This window comes from Glycine soja, chromosome 19 (genome assembly GCF_004193775.1).
Source record: "Glycine soja cultivar W05 chromosome 19, ASM419377v2, whole genome shotgun sequence".
Taxonomy (NCBI): domain Eukaryota; kingdom Viridiplantae; phylum Streptophyta; class Magnoliopsida; order Fabales; family Fabaceae; genus Glycine; species Glycine soja.
Window position 1 is genome coordinate 1010015 of NC_041020.1, and position 19562 is coordinate 1029576.

At 32.5% G+C, this 19562-nt stretch overlaps 1 protein-coding gene across 1 annotated transcript; it reads right to left on the reverse strand.

The window, feature by feature from the left end:
- Positions 1 to 13247: 13247 nt before the first annotated feature.
- On the reverse strand, positions 13248 to 17771 carry LOC114400850. The gene is made up of 3 exons (XM_028363498.1): positions 17362 to 17771; positions 16958 to 17007; positions 13248 to 14081 (listed from the first exon to the last, which is right to left on the reverse strand). Exons 1-3 carry the CDS (start codon positions 17660 to 17662, stop codon positions 13914 to 13916), a joined length of 519 nt encoding a protein of 172 aa, XP_028219299.1. The 5' UTR covers positions 17663 to 17771; the 3' UTR covers positions 13248 to 13913.
- Between the last annotated feature and the right edge of the window lie 1791 nt (positions 17772 to 19562).

A 19562-nucleotide genomic window follows, 5' to 3' on the forward strand; every position in this document is an offset into this window, starting at 1 on the left:
CAATCAAGAGCAACATCAAAAACACACCTAGGATTCTGAAGATCCAACTCATATTTAGCTAAAACATTGACAACTTGTTTAACCTCTTTAAAATGTGACACCCTCTATTATGATATATATGATTATATAATAAAATATATGAAAATAAGGAATTACATAAAATGAGATTTTATTTTAAGCATAAAAGAGTTCACGTGGGTAAAAAATTCACATTCACTTCACTATTACCAAATAAAATTTGTTAGAAACATTTTCGACTCAAAACATCATGCAATTAAAACGGAAACTCATGTCCCAATATCACATCTTATCAGAGCATTGTATCCTGACGTCCTCCAGCACAAGGTTGCTTAAAGCAATCCACCTAGTCATTTGCTCCCACGAATACAAGATTCGAGATCATCAAAGGATCCAAACACAAACAACACACGGGGAGTGAGTTATCACATTCCTAACTAATAGAGAGAAACAAGACAATATGTAGACATACATATCATATAAATGAAATACAATTTACTTAAACATAGCTCACATCATTTCATCACTTATCGCGTAACATTATATCTCAACACTATATGTCTCACACATTTTCACATCATTCACGTTCTCAAGGATCAAAACACAATATCACTCAACCAATCAACATCGAGCAATACACAAGCGTTATGCAACAAATATACTAAGATTCAATCCTATATGCAATGTGGTACCATGTCAGTGAAAAACCTCGTTGGGTGCCTAGGAGTACATGATAAGATAAACCACACACTGGTAAGTCAAGTCACTCTCACTAGGTGAAATCATAGGGAGACCAGTTAGAGTCACTCTACTTTGTGAGAACGCTCCAACTATATGGGATCAACATAGGCTTTAAGGAACATTCAAACCGAGTGTATTTACTCTCAAGGCCTACACTCCGAAGAGTCCGTCAGGGTCTCTCTCTCCTGATTCAGGTCCAACCTAGAAAACATTTTAGCATGCAGACTCTATCTATGAACTATACCAAACACACAACTCCTCAATCGTTCTCAAAATAAGTTTTAACTCGTCGCGCCTCAAAGTGATTAAACTTGTCGGGTTTCCATAGTGGATCCCATCACAATACTCGTCGCACATTAACTCGTTGCCCTTAAAGGGTCTTATAATCATGTGTTTGTACGATTCATAGCTCATAACTTAAAGCACACAACATCTCAATACACATGTGTGATCTCACAATTTAACACATACTTAACTTGTCACTTACACATAGTTCATCACACTTCCATAATCCCAAGACAACATGTTATCACATTTCATGCATCACATACATGTCACACAATAATAATATTAGTATGTTATGTTCATATGATTAAACCCCTCAAACAATTTCACACAATCATATCAAAATCAAAGGAATCAAAATCATAGCTAAAATCATGAAAACACTAAGAGCACTCAATTTTATCAATCAATTTCCATCAGGACATCAATTGGCTCGTCAAACACAATAATCTCGTAATTATAATCATAAAGGAAGAATCACAATACAGTAAACATTTCAAAATAAATCTCAATTTGATCCTTTAAGGATCCCTATATATATTCATTCTAACCCCAAATTGCAATAAACTCATCTATTAACTCTAAGCGGGCTCACATGTGTAGTCTGACAGTGATAACATCATCTTTAGTGGTTCCCTAAGATTCCTCAAGCTTTTTCTCTGGTTGCTCTGCTAGGGTTTCCAAGCGTTAGAAAGAATGAGAAGGGATTGAAGCCTTCATTTTACTGTCTCCATGCGAGAGATTTTTCTCTCATCATAGATATGTTGTCGAAAATCCCAATGGTGGAGATGTGTGATAATGAGATCGGAACCTAATATTTAAATTTCACAACAATCCAACGGTTAATGAGTCTGTGATTGTAATTTTACTAAGACATATTTGGGTATATGCGAAAAAAAGAAAACTTTGTGCGATAGACATTTCTCTCGCCACAGACATTGTTTCACAAATCCCAACAATGGGGATGTGTAAAAATGAGTTCCAAACTTGATTTTCAAATTTTACAATGATCTAATGGTTAACGAGTCCGATATCATAATTTTATTGTGATAGATTTGAGTGCATGAGAAAAAAAAAAGAGAATTTTGGGAGAGTAGAAAGGAAAACGAATTTGAGAGGAAGAGACATAGAGACGTATTATGTCTATTGATATCTAGGGTACTCTTAGTATATTATTTACTCTATTTTTTCCTTTATTTTATTATTTTATAAAAATGAACTATATTTTACTCTCTATCAAATGAATAAATACAATCCTTTTTTATTTTTCTTCAAATCATCATTTTAATCAATAAAATTATTTCTCCTGATTTATTTAATTATAAAAATTTCATTATTTTTCTAAAACTTTATTTATTTTTAAATAAAACACCTTTTATTTTATTTTATAAAAAATGGGATAAACATGGATCCAATGCGCCTCACGTTACTTTGATGGATATTATAGATCTTTAAAAATATAATAAATTAATGAATGAATTTAAATACTCATTAATGACACTATTAAAATCCATTATTTTTTTCTTTACCTAATAAATAAAATCCCACTTTCTATTAAATGTCCCACTTTTTTATTATTTACCAAAAAATAATGAAAAATGAAATAACAAAAAAATTCTAAATATCCTTATTTTAGGTGGGGAAAAAGTGGTCAAAATTTTCTTATTTTATATTATAAAATATTTTTTAATATGATATTATTATTTTTTAAATTAAAATTTGTAAATATAATCAGTTTTTCATTAATGGTAAATACTATTGAAGTCTAAAAGCCTATGAAAAAACTAATAAAACTAAATTCACCCTTATGAGTTATGACACAATAAATACAATCAAGAATAACATTAAAGACAGGCCTAAAATTCTGAAGATCCAGCTCATTATTAATTAAAACATTGACAACTTGTTAAGCCTCGTGTAAAACATGGACACAATGCAGCTCGTGTTATTTTAGTGGATATTATGGATCTCTAAAAATATAATAAATTAATAAATGAATTCAAATACTCATGACACTATTAAAATCTATTATATTTTTTTTTCTATACCTAATAAATAAAATCTCACTTTTATTAAATGTCCCACTTTTTTTATTATTTACCAAAAAAATAAATGAAAAATGAAATAACAAAAAAAATCTAAAATATCCTTATTCTAAGTGAGAAAAAATGGGTCAAAATTTTCTTATTTTATATTATAATTTTTTTTTAAAATAGGATATTCTTATTTTTAAAATTAAAATTTGTAAACATAATAATTTTTTCGTTAATGATAGATATTATTAAAGTCTAAAAGCCTCTGAAAAACTAATAAAACTAAATTCATCATTATGACACGATAAATACAATCAAGAACAATATTAAAGACACGCTTAAAATTCTAAGATTCAACTTATATTTAACTAATACATTGAACATTTATTTATCCTCCTAAGAAATATAGATCCAACGCATCTAGCTGTTATTTTGATATATATTAGGGATCTTTGTAAATTTAATAAATCAATGAATGAATTCAAATATTCATTAGTGATATTATTAAAATTTATTATCTCTCTTTCAACTCCTAATAAATAAATATGCATTTAAAACTCACTTTCTATTAAATTTTCCACATTTATTTATTCACAAAAAAATTAAATGAAAAATAAAATAGCCAAAAAATTGTCTAAAATATCCTTATTTTAGGAGGGTAAAAAGTACACCAAATATTTTATTTATTTATTTCGTATGATAAAAGATTCACCAAAAAAATAAACTCTAGGAAGACTATGCCACCTACAAAATAGTGGAAAATGTTTGGGGATGGATGCCCAAAATTAAAGTGGTTTGCTATTTGTGTTTTGAGCTTAACTTGTAGTTCTTTTGGATGTGAGCAAAATTTTAGCTCATTTGAAATGGTAATTGAACTTCATGACTTTATTTATGTTTTTTAATATTTGTTTTTGTTTAGTTTAGACTCTAGACTTTAGTTAAGTTATGAATTTCATTTTTTTTTATGTTATTTATAGGTTCATACAAAGAGGAGAAATCACTTGCATCAAAAGAAGATGAATGACTTAGTCTATGTGATGTATAATTTGAAGCTGAAAAGTAGAAAAATAAGAAAAACTGTTGATCTTTCATTTGAAGATATGGAATCTAATGATGGGTGGATAACAAAAGAGGGAGATGTTATTTTTGATGAAGACAATTTTCAAGTTGAGCAACCTCTAGTGAAAGTGGTACTGGAAGCAATATTGACTTGGTTGGAAGAAATTTAAGTGATTCAACTTTGGATGTATTTGGTATTGACAATTTGGTTTTGATTGACGATGTTGGAGATCACTTCTCAACCGAGGAAGAGCTTGAAGATGATGGAGATGAAGATGATGATGGTGGTGGTGATATTGGAGATGATTTAATTAGTGGATTAATGGACATTTGAACTATTTCTATGTTTTTTAAATACTTTTATTTTAAGAACTTATATTTTGTATTGTATGAATTTATGTTTGATTGGATGTGGACTATGTTAGTTTATTGAATTATTGTTAAAGTTTGTTATTTTGATTTATTTTAGGGTTGAAATATTTAGTTATGATTTTATATATAAGAATATTAATATATTTTTTATATTGAGTAAACTCTTATAAGTTTATGAGTCGATTTTACGGGAATTTCACGAGTTTACGTAGAATCGCGAATTTGACAACCTTAAGTGACCTAATTTCATGTAATTCTCCCTTTTAATACAATTGTTTGTGTGTTTATTCTTCTTTTATTCTTAATGATTGTTCTAGGTTGATCACCTATTGCTTGATCATAAAAATGGCTAGTTTAGTTGACAAAAACTTTTTTGGTTCTTGAAACTGAGAAGAGTACCTAATTGGGATTGTCGTTAGACATAGGTCAATACCAATTAGACTCTGTTAATTCTTAATCAATAATGCTTATTATTTAGATTAATTTTCCAATACATTGAGAATTAATCTAAATAATTTAGGATTTTTGACAAGACATTAGGTTTAGAATATATTTGTGAATTGGGGATAAACGATATGAATAATTAGATTAATTGTGGTCATTACATTGAAATAAGGGAAATCAAGTCCAACCATGTATGTTCAAATCTCTCAATTCTCACAACAACACTATGATCAATTCTGCTACTTCATTTCATATTATTCTTGTTCTTACAATTGATTTTTATTTATTTATTTATTTTACTAATTGGTCTTTAAAATTTTCCAAACAATCCTTTGAAAAAAATACTTTTACAAAACCTTAGCTGTTTAATTAGAATTCCCTAGATAAACACTAGTCCTTTGGGAGACAACTTGGATGAAAGTTTTAATACTATTTCGAAGCTTGTCGTTTCACTTGACCATACAGAAAATCCCTATCATTATGCTCACTTCTCAAATTCCTCATCATCCACAAAATATTATCTCCTATAAAAAATGAATTCCACCAAGATATAACGAGAAATAGTTTACATACCCACTAAGTAGCAAAACAATCTTTCAATGCATGTAGTACAAACTCTTCATACACATGACCATCACTAGAACATAGGGGGTATTGAACACAATTAAATGATAAGCTAAGGTCAAAGTGAAATGACCATCACTAGTACCACCCCAAGCCAAACATATCATGACCACTCTTAGCAATAAGAACCACCATCTTTTGAATATGCTCACTAATTCATAGACCTTTAAATCCAAATCGTCATGTTCTAGGGGAGCCAGAGCAAACCATAATCAATGACCCACCTATCAGACCATACTGAGATCTGTGTTCCATTTCTCAATCTCTAAACTAAATGTGATCTCATGTTGTCATAAATGGATTTGATTCCTCACCATAAATTAGAGCCACATATTTGACTATTAATAACATGCAAGGATAAATCGCCACAACCATACTTCCCTTTCACCACTTGCACCCATAACTTGGAAGGCTCAATAATAAATCTGATAACTGATGTACATAAGCATATTCTTTAATTAAGACATAGGAATTATCAAATTTCTCATCTTTTAGTGTTTCTTTTTGTGTGAATCATTGGAATTTTGACATCCTCAGAGTTTTTGTGTAGTAGATGCCTAAACTGTTAGATTTATACTATTTTAGTGGTTTTTGTTTTGTAGAAATACAGTTGAGGGATTGAAAGAAAAGTTGAAGCCTGATGAATTTCGCTTAACGGGAAGATCTCGCTTAGCAGGAAGAAGCTGCTTGGAGAGCTTGAAGTCATGTGAAGATGCACTTAGCGCGTGTTGCGCGCTTAGCACCCAACCACTTACTTGTGCTTAGCGCGTGACCACACTTAGGGTGGAAATCACGAAAATATCATATCAGAATGATTTTTTAAGTGAAAAACAGGAGGAAAAAGGGGACGACTAATTGGGAGCAAAATAGAAAACCTAGAGCTCGAAGAAGAAGAAGAAGAAGACAACCATTAGGAGCCACTAAATACCTCCACACTCATCTTCCTTCTATCCCTTCACATATTTTCATCCCTTTTGTATAGTTAAGCCTCTCATGACAATGAAAGGCTAAACCATCCATTGTCGAGGAGTTTTCCACCAAACTCTCTTGATGTAATGACTCTCACTATCTATTTAATGTTATTACTAGTTTTCATTGTATCTTTCTATGGTTATTCACATGTATTTTATTTGATCACTCATATATATGCTATGTTTAGGGTTTAGATATTGAAAAATGTTTTTATTCCTTAGAACTAGAAAGAACATCTGAATGCTTCACTATTAAGGATAATGTGAGGTTGTTTAGCCTGTTTATACATCTCCATTAGTCATGCGATTCAACTAATTTATTTCTTGAGGGATGAAGAAAGAAATTAGGGGAATTAGGCTCTCTCATGTGAGGAATCACGGTCATAGTACATTAATAGATGTAGGTGATAATTAGAGTAATATTAAATAGAGAAAAATTAATTATATCGCATTAAGAGTAGTTTCAGTAGGAAAGCCCTCAACATATTCAAATCTTGCGTTCACGATCCTTCGCCACTCCCAGTGTTTGTTTTTCTTACTCAATCATAGCTTAGATAGTGTAGTTGTTTAATTTACAAAAATGCTTCAAATTACACTTTGTAAATCTATTCATTAATTATACAAAAAATGGATATACATCATCTTGAGTACAAATAAAATCCCCTTGGAAGCGATACTTGGTCTTACTGTTCTAAATTACTACTTGGACGAAACAAAATCCCAACCTATCTTCTACAAAAATCATTTGTGTGCCTCACCATACAAAGACAAAGGCCACCCGCAAATTTGGGATAGCAAACTCGAGTCCAATCTAGAAGATGCATTTTACTCACTTGCTTATAATTGTCGCACAAGAAATTTTGGCACACTCGATCAATTTCATCACAAATTGCCCTAGGGAGATAGACAAATTGCATGGAGTATGAAGGCTTGGATGAGATGACAAATTTTGTGAGTGTTAATCTACCCGCAAAAGACAAATTTTGAGCCTTCTAGTTACTCAACCTCCTTTTCATTTTCTCTATAACATCCTTTGTTGTGATTTTTGACACTCTTTCATATGGGAGCTAGAAACCTAAATGCTTTGTCAAATCATTCGTTCTACTAAACCCAAGACCAATACTAATTTGATCACTGCCCAATTAACATTCTTAGAGAAGAACACTCTCATTTTTTAGCATTAACTTTTTCTCCTGAACTCTCACAGAAAAAATCAAGTTAGGCCTTGATAACCTCTACTTGGTCCATGTTTGCTTTGGCAAATAAATAAGATCATTTGCAAAAACAAGGTGAGAAAGATGAGGACCACATCTACCTAACCTAATAGGCTTCCATAACTTATTCCCCACCGCCAACGAAATCAAATGAGAAAGATTTTCCATGTATAAAACAAATAAATAAGCTGAAATAGGGTCACCTTGTTGAATAATCTCTCAAGGGTTCAGAAGCATTCAAAGCTTCTTTATTTCAAAGAACTTTAATCGAGGATGTGGAAATACAATGCCAAACCAGGTTGACAAGGGAATTTGACAACCCAATCTCCATAAGCGTGTCTCTAACAAAATCCATTTGTGCTTGTCATAAGCTTTCTCTAGATCTATTTTAATCGCCATCCAACCTTTTTGATCTGTTTTCCTCTTCACAGAGAATCAATCACCTCATGTGCAATAATAATATTATCCCTCTCTTATCTACCTAACACAAAGCTACATTGAGTGGGGTTGACCATGAAAGGCATGTATTCTCGAATTCTATGGGCTAAAACCTAAGTTAGGGCTTTATAAGATACATGACATAAGCTAATAGGTTGAAATTGACTAAGTTGAGAAATAGTGTCAACCTTTGGAATGAAAGTAATTAAGGTTTTATTGATGTCCCTTACCTCAGTAGGATTTGCAGCAATATGTTTAATGAGCTTACACAAAGAGGGACCTACAATGTTCCACTAGGAGTGGTAGAAAAGAGCATGAAATCCATCCTCATCAGAGCCTTGAAACTACCAATATTAAACATTGCCCTTCTATTTTCTTCATCAATGATTTCTCTCCCAATGGAAGTCAAAATCGACTCATCCAAAGTAGGAAACTCCCCCAGAGGCAAAATTGTTGCCTTATACCTTCATCTTGAAAATGATTTTTATAGAAAGAGGAAACCATATTTAGGATCTGTAGAATATCACTCATCCAATCACCATTTTCATTCTGCAATAAGTGGATATAATTCTTTTGTGTCTTGACTATGGTAATACCGTGGAAATACTTAGAATTCCTATCCCTAAACCTCATCCATTTGCACCTTGACTTTTGATACCAGCGTAATTCCTCTTGAAAAAAAGTGTTTTCTAGTTCTATCCAAAGGTCTTTCTAGAGCTTCTTAAGAAAAAGATTCTGACCTTGACACAGACTCCTATCAATCCCATTTAGGCAACATATAAGCTCTCATTTCCTCCTAACAATATGGCAAAAAACATCTTTATCCCATTGCCAAAGATTCCTAGCAAGGTTTGAGATCTTTAAATTCCATGGAATCTCTTCCCCCCCTCTTGTCGCCAATTTCCTTAACCACATGATCAAAATCCTGGTGAGTAAGCCATGAAGCTAGGAACTGAAAAGGGTTTCTCCTCATATTATGAGGTTGACTTGGTTCAATACACACCAAGATGGCCTATAATCTGATTTGAAATGATGCAGGTGAAGAACCATTGCTCTAGGGAATTGAATACGCCATACTTGACTCGATAATGCTCTATCCAATCACTCAGATAAATTCCCCCTACTCCAAGTATATGGTGGCCTTGTTAACCCCATATCCTATAGGCGACACAACTACACCATATGTTAAAAATCTCTCATTCCTTTTAGAGAGAAGTTCGCTCTCCTCCACTTCTCTTTGATGGGTGCATGATGGTGTTAAAATCACCCTGCAACATCCAGGGAAGAGAATTGTTGTTAGCTAAACTCTCAATACTCCTCCAAAGAGCTGCACACCCATTAATTTGTGGGCTTCCATAGATTGTAGACAACAAGCAAGTTGTTCCTCTTTCCAAACAAATTTTCACGTGGACTGCTTGTTCAGTTTGCAAACAAACTAAACACCTTCCAAGCATTAGACCACCACAAACATCAGATAACCCCTACTTGCCCAATAAATTTAACTAGATGAAAAGAATCAAAACCCGTATGATTGATAATTTTCCTTGCTCTATCCCCTGGAAGATGAGTTTCCACAAGAACCACAAAAGAAGCTTTGTGCTCCTTACTTATGTCCTTCACCAAACTCGCAAACCCCCTACTTTTGGTGCCGCAACAATTCCAGGCCAAAACATTCACTGATCATTGTTTGGGGTGTTGGCCTCGATTGACCCAGAATTCTCAGTCTGACAAACAGACATATCTTCTCTCTCAATACTCGACCCCTTCACACTTTGCCTTCTAGTATCATCCTTAGCCCCTGAAACTCCTAGAGGAATTGAAGAAGATCGTCCTTGGAGTGGTATGTTATTCTTGTTTTTTTTAGAAAATCCACCATCTCTACATTTGGAAAGACCACACCATTATACATTTCTTGCCTAACCATGAAACTCACACCCAATTTTTGGTAGGCCAGGATAAGGTCTAACTCTTTCCTCGAATGTTCATTTGATTTATCCTTTTCAATTTCTCTAGGCACCTTATCCAAGTTTCGCGTCCCACCTTGCATATTCCTTATACCTTTCTTGGTTCTATTCACTGTCCCATTTGGGATAATCATGTTTTTCTTCCTTGAGACTTGTTTCACAGGTTGGGTCACCTTCATTGCTTTCTCTTTTTTCGCTTTGAATTGCACTTGGGTCAATTTTTGCCCATTCTCACATCCTACCTTATTTCCACCACCATTCTTATTTGGGTTGGACATAGGCCTATTACGCTTACTCTTAGTTTTAGCTCCTTCTCCATCCTTGTTTAACACAACCAATCGAGAGCCTTTATACTGATTAGGAATATTTGACTTTGACATCTCCATATTCTTTGGAACGTATCCAACTGATTTTCTCCTTCCCTCCTACATCAATGGGTTTTCGTCTAATATTCTTTTTCGCCAACAGCCATGGCCCATAAATGCTTGACTTAACATTCAATTTTGTAACATTCGTAACAACATCTTCAACATGATTAGCAGGATTTGTTACAATGATTGGCTCATTAACAACTATGTCCATCTGTTACTGTGGCATATATATATGTTCATATTGAAAATTAAGTAAATAACCCTTAGCAATTATTTTAGGTTAGAGCGGTTCATTTAGATCAAGCTCTACACATATTCACGCAAAACATCCCCAGGATTGGATCGCTGTCACTCTATCAATCTTGAGCATATTGCCAAGAGTTGCACCCACTCTCCCCAGGAACTCATCATTAAATAACTCAATAGGGAGCTCTAGAATACGAATCCAAACCACCAATCTTTTGCATACTACAACATTAGATTGAAAGAGCGACCTTCATCTTTGAACCATTATATAATGGTCTAAAAAATAACCCTATTGTAGTCTTCATTAGATGTGAAGATGATGACTTGATAATTGTTTTGTCAAACATCAATGATTTTAATAGAGCATTTCTTCGTCTAGTCTCTCCTCAACTTCCTTGAAGAATACAAACCCTACATTCTTGCATAGCACATTCACCATAAAAGAACCTTTCCATGGTTTACACTAGTCCCGAAACTCATCATAAAAAATTTGAACCTCTTTAAATCTCGATATATCCTCATCAACCAATTTGGGTAGGGATAATTCTAGTTCAGATACCCCAAAACACCTCCCTTCAAAGGCTGAGAATGGCACATGACCATCATTTTGGAGTAGCTTCCCCATATAGGACGACTGCACCTCACCTTCCACATGCCCTTCCACCTCTTCAACGCCATGGGAGGCCACCTCTGGTTCTGCTTTCCACTTCGCTTTCAACATACTTCTTAGTAACAAATGCTCCTCCTCCTTTGAAACCTCACTCTTTGCCTTCATCATATGTAAAGTTAAAAAATTACTTGTACCTGAATATTGAGATGGACTATGATAATGTGTCTCGGATGCAGGTTGAGCATTATGGGACAACGACAATTGGTTGCCCTAAGAGTTACTTGTAATCTTCCAAATGTCATCATTAGGCGACAAGCTAATTAAGTAACTCACTTCTTTGCTTGAGTGTTTAGATATTTTGCTAGTCACCAATTATTTGAATAAGTTCTAAGCTGTATTGAAAGTCTTATTATTAAAGATATGAGATTAGTATTTTTTTTCTTTTAAAAAAAAGAATTACTTGTAACAATAGATGGTCAAAATTAATTCACAAATGATGTTATAATTCTTTTGGTAAAAATATTTTAATAAGAAAAAGATATTGTCATTTTTTTACAGAAAATATTGTCATTTTAATTAGTGTAATTAGTATTTTTTTAAATATATAAGAAATAAATCATACATGCACTAATTGTTCAATCTCAAATTATTATATGTAGTAAAGTAGTCGAATTTTTATGATAATTATCTTAAAAATTTATAGCAATAATAATTTTTGCTAGTTGATCATGCAAAAAAATTTACACCCAGAATTTTAAATTGTTTATCATATATATTTAAGTATGATTCTTATTGGATTTTTATTAGATATACAATTATTTTTTGATGTCCACAAAGGAAAAGAAAGGAAAAATAAAGTAAAATCATTCAACTATAATACCACAATTATTGATTCAAATGATTTTTTTCATTTTAATTCTACCAAATTTGAACAGTCTATACATGCGTACAATTAAATTTTAAGATTAAGATTAAATTTTTTTTTTCCTATTATCATTTATAAACCAATTGAACTTTTAATTTTTGTGGTTCAATTCTATCAGTGGTACCATTTGTAGCTAATGTGTGTATATAATTATAATCAAAAGTAATAACTCTAGTATCTAAAAAGGAAAAAATAATGGTTTTTTTCTTCTTTCACCAGGCTTTATTTAATTATCTTATTAAATTCGCTGATAAAAAAAAGAATCTTACATGTTTATTCTATTAAATAACACATTTAGATTGTGTATTGGATAATTTTTCCTTCAAAGCTATAGAATAATATATTTAATATTCATTTTAAAACATCTCCTTTAATAATAGTATTTGAAATAATACGATTAAATTAAGGTATTTTTTTCATTTTTAATTTATAATAAGGCATAGTAAAAATGAGAGTGTTACACCCTATGTTACTCAACGGGGTTTATGTTGAAGGTAGAATATTTACCTGCAAAATTTAAAGGAGATAGGTCCAAATACAAGTATTAAACATAGTATTCAACTAGCTCTATACTTGCACTTATATGTGTGTGTTTGTGAGTAAAATCTAGTTATTATAAATATTAAATATATTATAATATCAAATATCTTAATTTATTTTTAAAATAATGATATTAAAAGTATGAAAAATAAGAATTTAATTTATATGCATTGTTAATGTAAAATATTTTTAAGCACATCCAATAAAAATTAGTATATTACAACATTATACATAATGAATAGGATAAATAGGATGATAAATCTTTGGTGTCATCTCAATTTCATTTTATATGAACTTTAAAGTTCATGTAAGATAAAATTGAGATGACAAATCTCTAGTGCTTTAAGACACAACGACTTCTCTTAAAAACACACACACACACACACAAAAACTTAAATTAAATGACTATGATGACATTGATTTAAGTCAAGAAATTGGTAGACAACTTCTTGATATAATGACTGAAGCACTTTCAATATCAAGTTTGAAGTTCATGAAACTTTTGTACGTTCTCTTAATATTTTCACATTTTCAACAAAAATCGTGACTTTCATGCACATTGACCATCGAAAGCTTTCTCCACCACCTGATGGAGGACAATATCTTGTCCTATGATCACACAAATCTGCTGATTTAACAGTTGTTGTCCAAAATCCTCCAATGATAGGACATAATTTTGAAGCATGTAAATCTGGAGGATTGTTTTCTAGCAACATAATAAGAGTTTATCTTCTAGACCATTGCATAGAGCCCATCAGGAAATAGTTCTACCTTTGGAATGATGCCCAATTTGCACTCTGATAGAAAAGCCTTAAGAGCTGGAATCCATTACTGTTCCCATAAATTGACATCTTCTATACAACCACTCTAAAACATGCCCCTAGAAAATTAATGTTGAAATATTGAAATGTTCAAGAGAGACACAATGCTCTCACAGTTCAGTTTCTGACATCGTCTCCTTCCATAGTTTGAATTCTAGTCCTTAACAAAAAGGCTATAGATTGAACAATTTATTTAATGCATATATACATAATACATTTCAAGCAATAAAAAAGGTACTAGGTTATTGACTTAAGAAACAATATGAATGCAGGAAGGTTATCGAGAAACAAAGTAAAAATTGCACCAAGTACAAAAATCAAAATAAAAGCAAACATTATTTTAACAAGATATACAAAGCTGATTGGATTGGATATCCTGCTTGCAGGACTTGGGACACCTGAAACCTGGAGAATGAAAGTCAATAAATGGAAAACAAGCTCAGAAGTCAGCACTTGAAATGGTAAAAAATAAAAAATTTAAGAAAATAGATGTTAGGTTAACAGTGTTTAAATAATGTGATTGAGGTAATTTTTTTTATTAAATTTAATTAAATAAATGTTTAGTATTTTGTTCTTTCCTATTAGTGTATACTAGTCGGCATGGTTAATGTTAGTTAGAACAGTTGCATCTGCTTTTAGGCTTTGGAATTGTAACAGTATGGTTGTGATCCAATCGTTTTCTCATCGTATACCTCTCTGTACTGGCTTATCATTAATGAAAATACACTTTCATTTTCTCAAAGTTCTCTGAGGTCTGAACTATATTTTTCATATGGTATCAAGAATCTGTGCTGCATCTGTGAGAGTGAATCCCCAATCATTTTCACAATTGAACTACTTCACACTGAACTACAAAGAACTAAACTTGGAAATCACTCACTCAAAATTTCTCTTTCACATCAAAGCCATCGTTGATTCCCAGTTTGCTGTTGGTGATCTTATCTCAACTCAAGCAATTAGATGTCATTGTTGAGGGCCTATCAGATGAATATGATGTATGATAATCGTTAAATATACCTTAATTTCACATGTGATTTGAGGCAATTATCTAGCATTTCTGATACATTGAGCCTTGTTTTACCTTAAGATTAGGTTGAAGTGTGAAATATCACATTGGAACTTTAGAATTTAAGTTTTTGGGACTTTTTGTGGACTTTTTACAAGAATTTAAATCGGTTGAAGAAATTGAGCCCTTCTCACTTAAGCATGGCATGTTGTGCGCTTAAGTGAGCCAAGTTAGAAACAAAATGAGGAGCCACTTACATGCCTCGCTCAAGCGAGTGATTTTGAGTGCTTGAGCGAGAGGAATTATAAAGATAATGGATGAAGTTGAGCTCGCTTAAGCAAAATGGGGCTTGAGCAAAGTAAATAGAACAAAGGAAGAACATGAAGGCCTCGCTTAAGCACGACATTTTGTGCGCTTAAGTGAGGAGAGTCAGTAGCTAAACCAAGAGTCCAAGACCTATCAGAAGGCCTCGCTTGAGCGAGATTATTCTCATGCTTAAGCGAGCCTCTTGCCTCATGCCCAAGCCCATATAAGAATATAAAATATTTAAGAAAACTATGATGTCTCCAAGGTTCCAATTCTGATGATCGCAGGACAACCTCTAGTATGTGCATTTTTCTCAGGCCTAATCCAGTCTTCTAGTGGCACAAAAAGCAAAGGGTTGTGGCTATGAATGTATGAATACATGATTTTGATGATGCCAAAGAATAATCAAACAAGGTTGCGTTCAAGATTACTTCAACAAACATTCAAAGGTTAAACATTATTTCAAGATTAATACAAGGTTGCTTCAACAAACAAACATTGCTTCAAGATTAATTTAAGATCAAGTTTTGCCTCAAAACAAAGTATTTCCAAGACATCCAAAAATGTGGTAATCGATTACCAGGCAGTGTAATCGATTACCAGAAGACAATTTTGAAAAAATAGCTTTTAGAAGGGTTTTGAAATTTGAATTTAAAAGCTGTAATCGATTACCAGCAACGGAACTCTTGAAATTCAATTTGAAAAATCATGACCCTTCAAAATATAACTGTGTAATCAATTACCAATGAAGAATTTCAGAAAAAGTTTTTTGAAAAGACACATCTCTTCAAACCATTTTGAAAAGACACGAAGGGTCTATACATATGTGTGTGTGTTTGACTTCAAAAAGCAAGTGAGATATATTCTAAGAGAACTTCATTGTCAAATGCTCTCTCAACAACTCTTGGGCAAACACTTGCAAATCTATTGAGAGTTCATCTAGGAACATCAAATTGTATTATCCACTCTAAAGGAGAGAAATCTTTATGTTCATCTCAGAAAGTAAGTTGTAATCAAGAGATTGGTTGTCTCTTGAATTGTGAGTTTTCTGGACATAAGGGAAAAAGATTCTTTGAGTGTTTAGAATTTGTAAAAAAGTTTTTTACAAAGTTAGTGAAAATCTCAAGTGGGTTGCTTGAGGACTGGATGTAGGCACGGAAAATAACCAAACCAGTATAAATCGAGTTTGCATTTCTCTCTTCCCTTATCTCATTTATTTTATTGCAATCAATTTTATCTTACGCATTTAAAACAACATTGTTAAATTGATTGTTTCTTCTTCTTCTTATTCTGCATTCTAAGTCTATCATTTAAAGGGGTGGGGGTTAAAGCTTGTTAGTGGGCAAATTATGAAACTTAATTGATCCCCCTCTTAAGTTATCGAGGCCACTTATCCAACAGTGGCCACCTACTGCAATTGAATATTGCAGCCTTGCTTCAGCTACCTCAGAAATCTTATGGATTCAAACACTACCTCCCAAGCTTCAAGTTTCTACCACACTATCTCCTACCCTCTTTCTGGAATTAAAAAGCAAAATTATCTCATCCTCCTTGGGCTTGAAGGAGGATTATTAGTGTATACAGGTCTGTATCGGGCATCCCTAGCTGTTGGTACAGGTCAGTTGCTGTTAGTATGTTACCGTTAGTATTAGTTATAACAGTTGCATCTATCTTAACTCTTAGGCTTTGCTACTTTAACAGTGTGGTGATGACCCGCTCATTTTCTCTTCACATATAAACCTCTTTGCACTAGCTTATCATTAATGAGAATACTCATTCGGTCTCTTAGACACAATTTCTCAAAATTCTCTCAACTATAGTTTTCTAATACTAGCTATCCTAAGTGAAATAAAATATAAATGGTGAATTGTAAATTTAAAAGTTAGCTTAAGAAAATGACATGTATGCAAAAGTGGGCAAAACTTTTAAAGTACTCTTTTTTTCCCCTTTTGTTTGAAAATAAACTTACTAGTCCTGGTGTCTGCATTGCCATCTGTTGAAATTGTCCATCCCCCACTTCTGCAAACAATAGAAGAGAATTTTTTTAAATGATAATACAATTACAATCATTTTAATATTCGTAACCATTCAAGAAATAAGGCTTAATCATGTTTTTGATCCCTCAAATTAGGGTCACTTTTGTTTCTGGCTCCCCAAATTTTAATTTGTTTTTTTTAGTCCTCAATTTGGAAAAAAAATGCTTATTTTAGTCCTCCCATCGAGTTTTTGGCAGTTTGGTGCACAATTTGGAACAGTTTTATTTTAACCGTAGGAGGGACAAAAAAAACATTTTTCGAAGAACTAAAAAAAAATGCAAATTTTAATTTGAGGTACTAAAAAAAATGCAATTTTTAGTTTGTGTATTCAACTTACCTGAAGAAAGATCCGTGAGTGTAACAGTTTGGAGTTTCCAACCTTCGCCGAAGTTAGAAAGAAGCGAAGTGGGGCCAAAAGCGATTGGTTCTTCTTCATCCTTCACTGCTTCTATGTGCGACGCAGCCACCAGCGTTCCCTTCAGCTTCCGATTGATCAGCGCCACCGCAAACCCCGCGTCGGTGCCAGCCGCAAACCGCCGTGTCTTGCCGGAGCTTCTGCAATTCACCTCCACGTACTGCGGTGGCGGAGGAGTTTTCCGCCGTGGAGGCGATGACGATGGTGACGGTTGTTGAGCCATCAAAATTCAATTCAACGGTGAGCCAGAGGCATTGAAATCCAAATTGATTTTCTATGATCGAATTTGTTCTTTTGCAGAGAGAGAGAGAACGCACCCAACTTCAAGCCAGAAGGTTTTTTTGGATCCTAAATGGGCCTTCTATCATCATTTAGCACGCCCACATTGCTATTAAAACCCTCTAAATTTGTATTTTTTAATTTCTTTTACTAAATTACCCCTAACAGTTCACACTCCCACACATAATGGAAATAAGTTTCCATTAGGGGTGCTCATGATTTGGGTACATACATAAATATAATCATACCTAATAAATAACTAGATTATAAATGGGCATTATAACTATAACCACAACTAGTTTTTAAAATATGGATATCATTTGATATAACTAGTTATTATTTTTAAAATATGGATAAAAAATTAGTTGTATGCAACCAATTATATAGCAAGTTATATCTAAAAACAATTTATTTGAAATAAAAATTTCTATAAAACTAGATATAATTTTATAACTATAACTATTTTTTAAATATAAATAAGTTATTTGAAATACCCATAACTATAAAATTGGTTATAATTTTATACCTACTTTTATATAACTAGTTATAGTTATTTTTTTAAAATTACATTTTTTGAACATCCCTAGTTTTTTGTAGTATATTTGAATAAGTTCTTGTCCTCATACACAACGGATGGATAAGATCTTGTTGAGATACACAACAAAAATATCATATTTTCATTGTGTATCACGAAAAGACTTTGTCGATATATGTAACGAAAATACATTTCTATGGTATATCTCAACTAATCTTTCCATTGTATATCCCCACAAATTACCACCAATTATGTAGATCAATTGATAGGAGATTGTTTTAGTTTAACTAGATATTTCAGGTTCGAGTCTTGAGTACGCAATTGTGTTAAATATTTGAAGGAAAAATTTTGTCATCCATAATAGTTCTACTTGACTCAAACATGATTGTGCCAAAGTCAATATTCAACAATGACTCAACATGTATATAACAACAAAAAATGAAATATAATAATTAAATATTTATTTTTCATCTCCAATCTTCACATTGGTATTCATTGGAGGACTTCCTCCTTCCATCCTTGTCCAAAGCTAAATGAGGCATCATAATCCTACTGCCAAAGCTTGAAATCACAAACAAACAAAAAATTGAACAAATGCAAATTAGAGTTAACCTATTAATTAATTGAAGTGTATAAAAATACTTGGTACATATTCAATTCAACCATTGATAACTAAGTAAATAGTGATAAAAATAATATAAATACAAAAGTTTAACACTGAATGTCGTTTGATTCTACCTCTCCCTCTCTCTCGCCTACATAAACTTGGAAATATAACATTGATTAAGAGCCGGATTTGCCAGAAATAATATTAATAATTTTTTTATTTTATTTTAGATGAACTAATAATGCCTTTAAGTACTATCCCATGTCTTATTGTAATACGAAAATGGGGTACATACTGCCAAAACCAAACACAGAAAAAGGGAAAGTAAAGAGAAAAGGGAAAGAAGATGAAGAGGAACAGGTTCAAAGTGCAAGCTAACCGTGATTTTTTGTGTCCACTTGTAAAAACTGGTTACTTTCCCACCCACTCCATCAACATTCCACACTCACCTAATACACAAGACAAAAAAAGGTGGAAAAAGACAAAAAAAAAAACCAAGATGTACAACTATGTTCTTAACTTCTTATAAATGAAATTCCCAGGCTCATCAGAACAAATAAACTTGTGTTTCTATGCCAAAATCAGCTCACTCTTTCTTGTGCTACAATTCTACTTTACATGGCATATTTTTTTGCATAAACTTTCTTGCTATATTTGATGATAGGTCCTGGCAAGAATTTGCTTTACACAATCATTGAATAG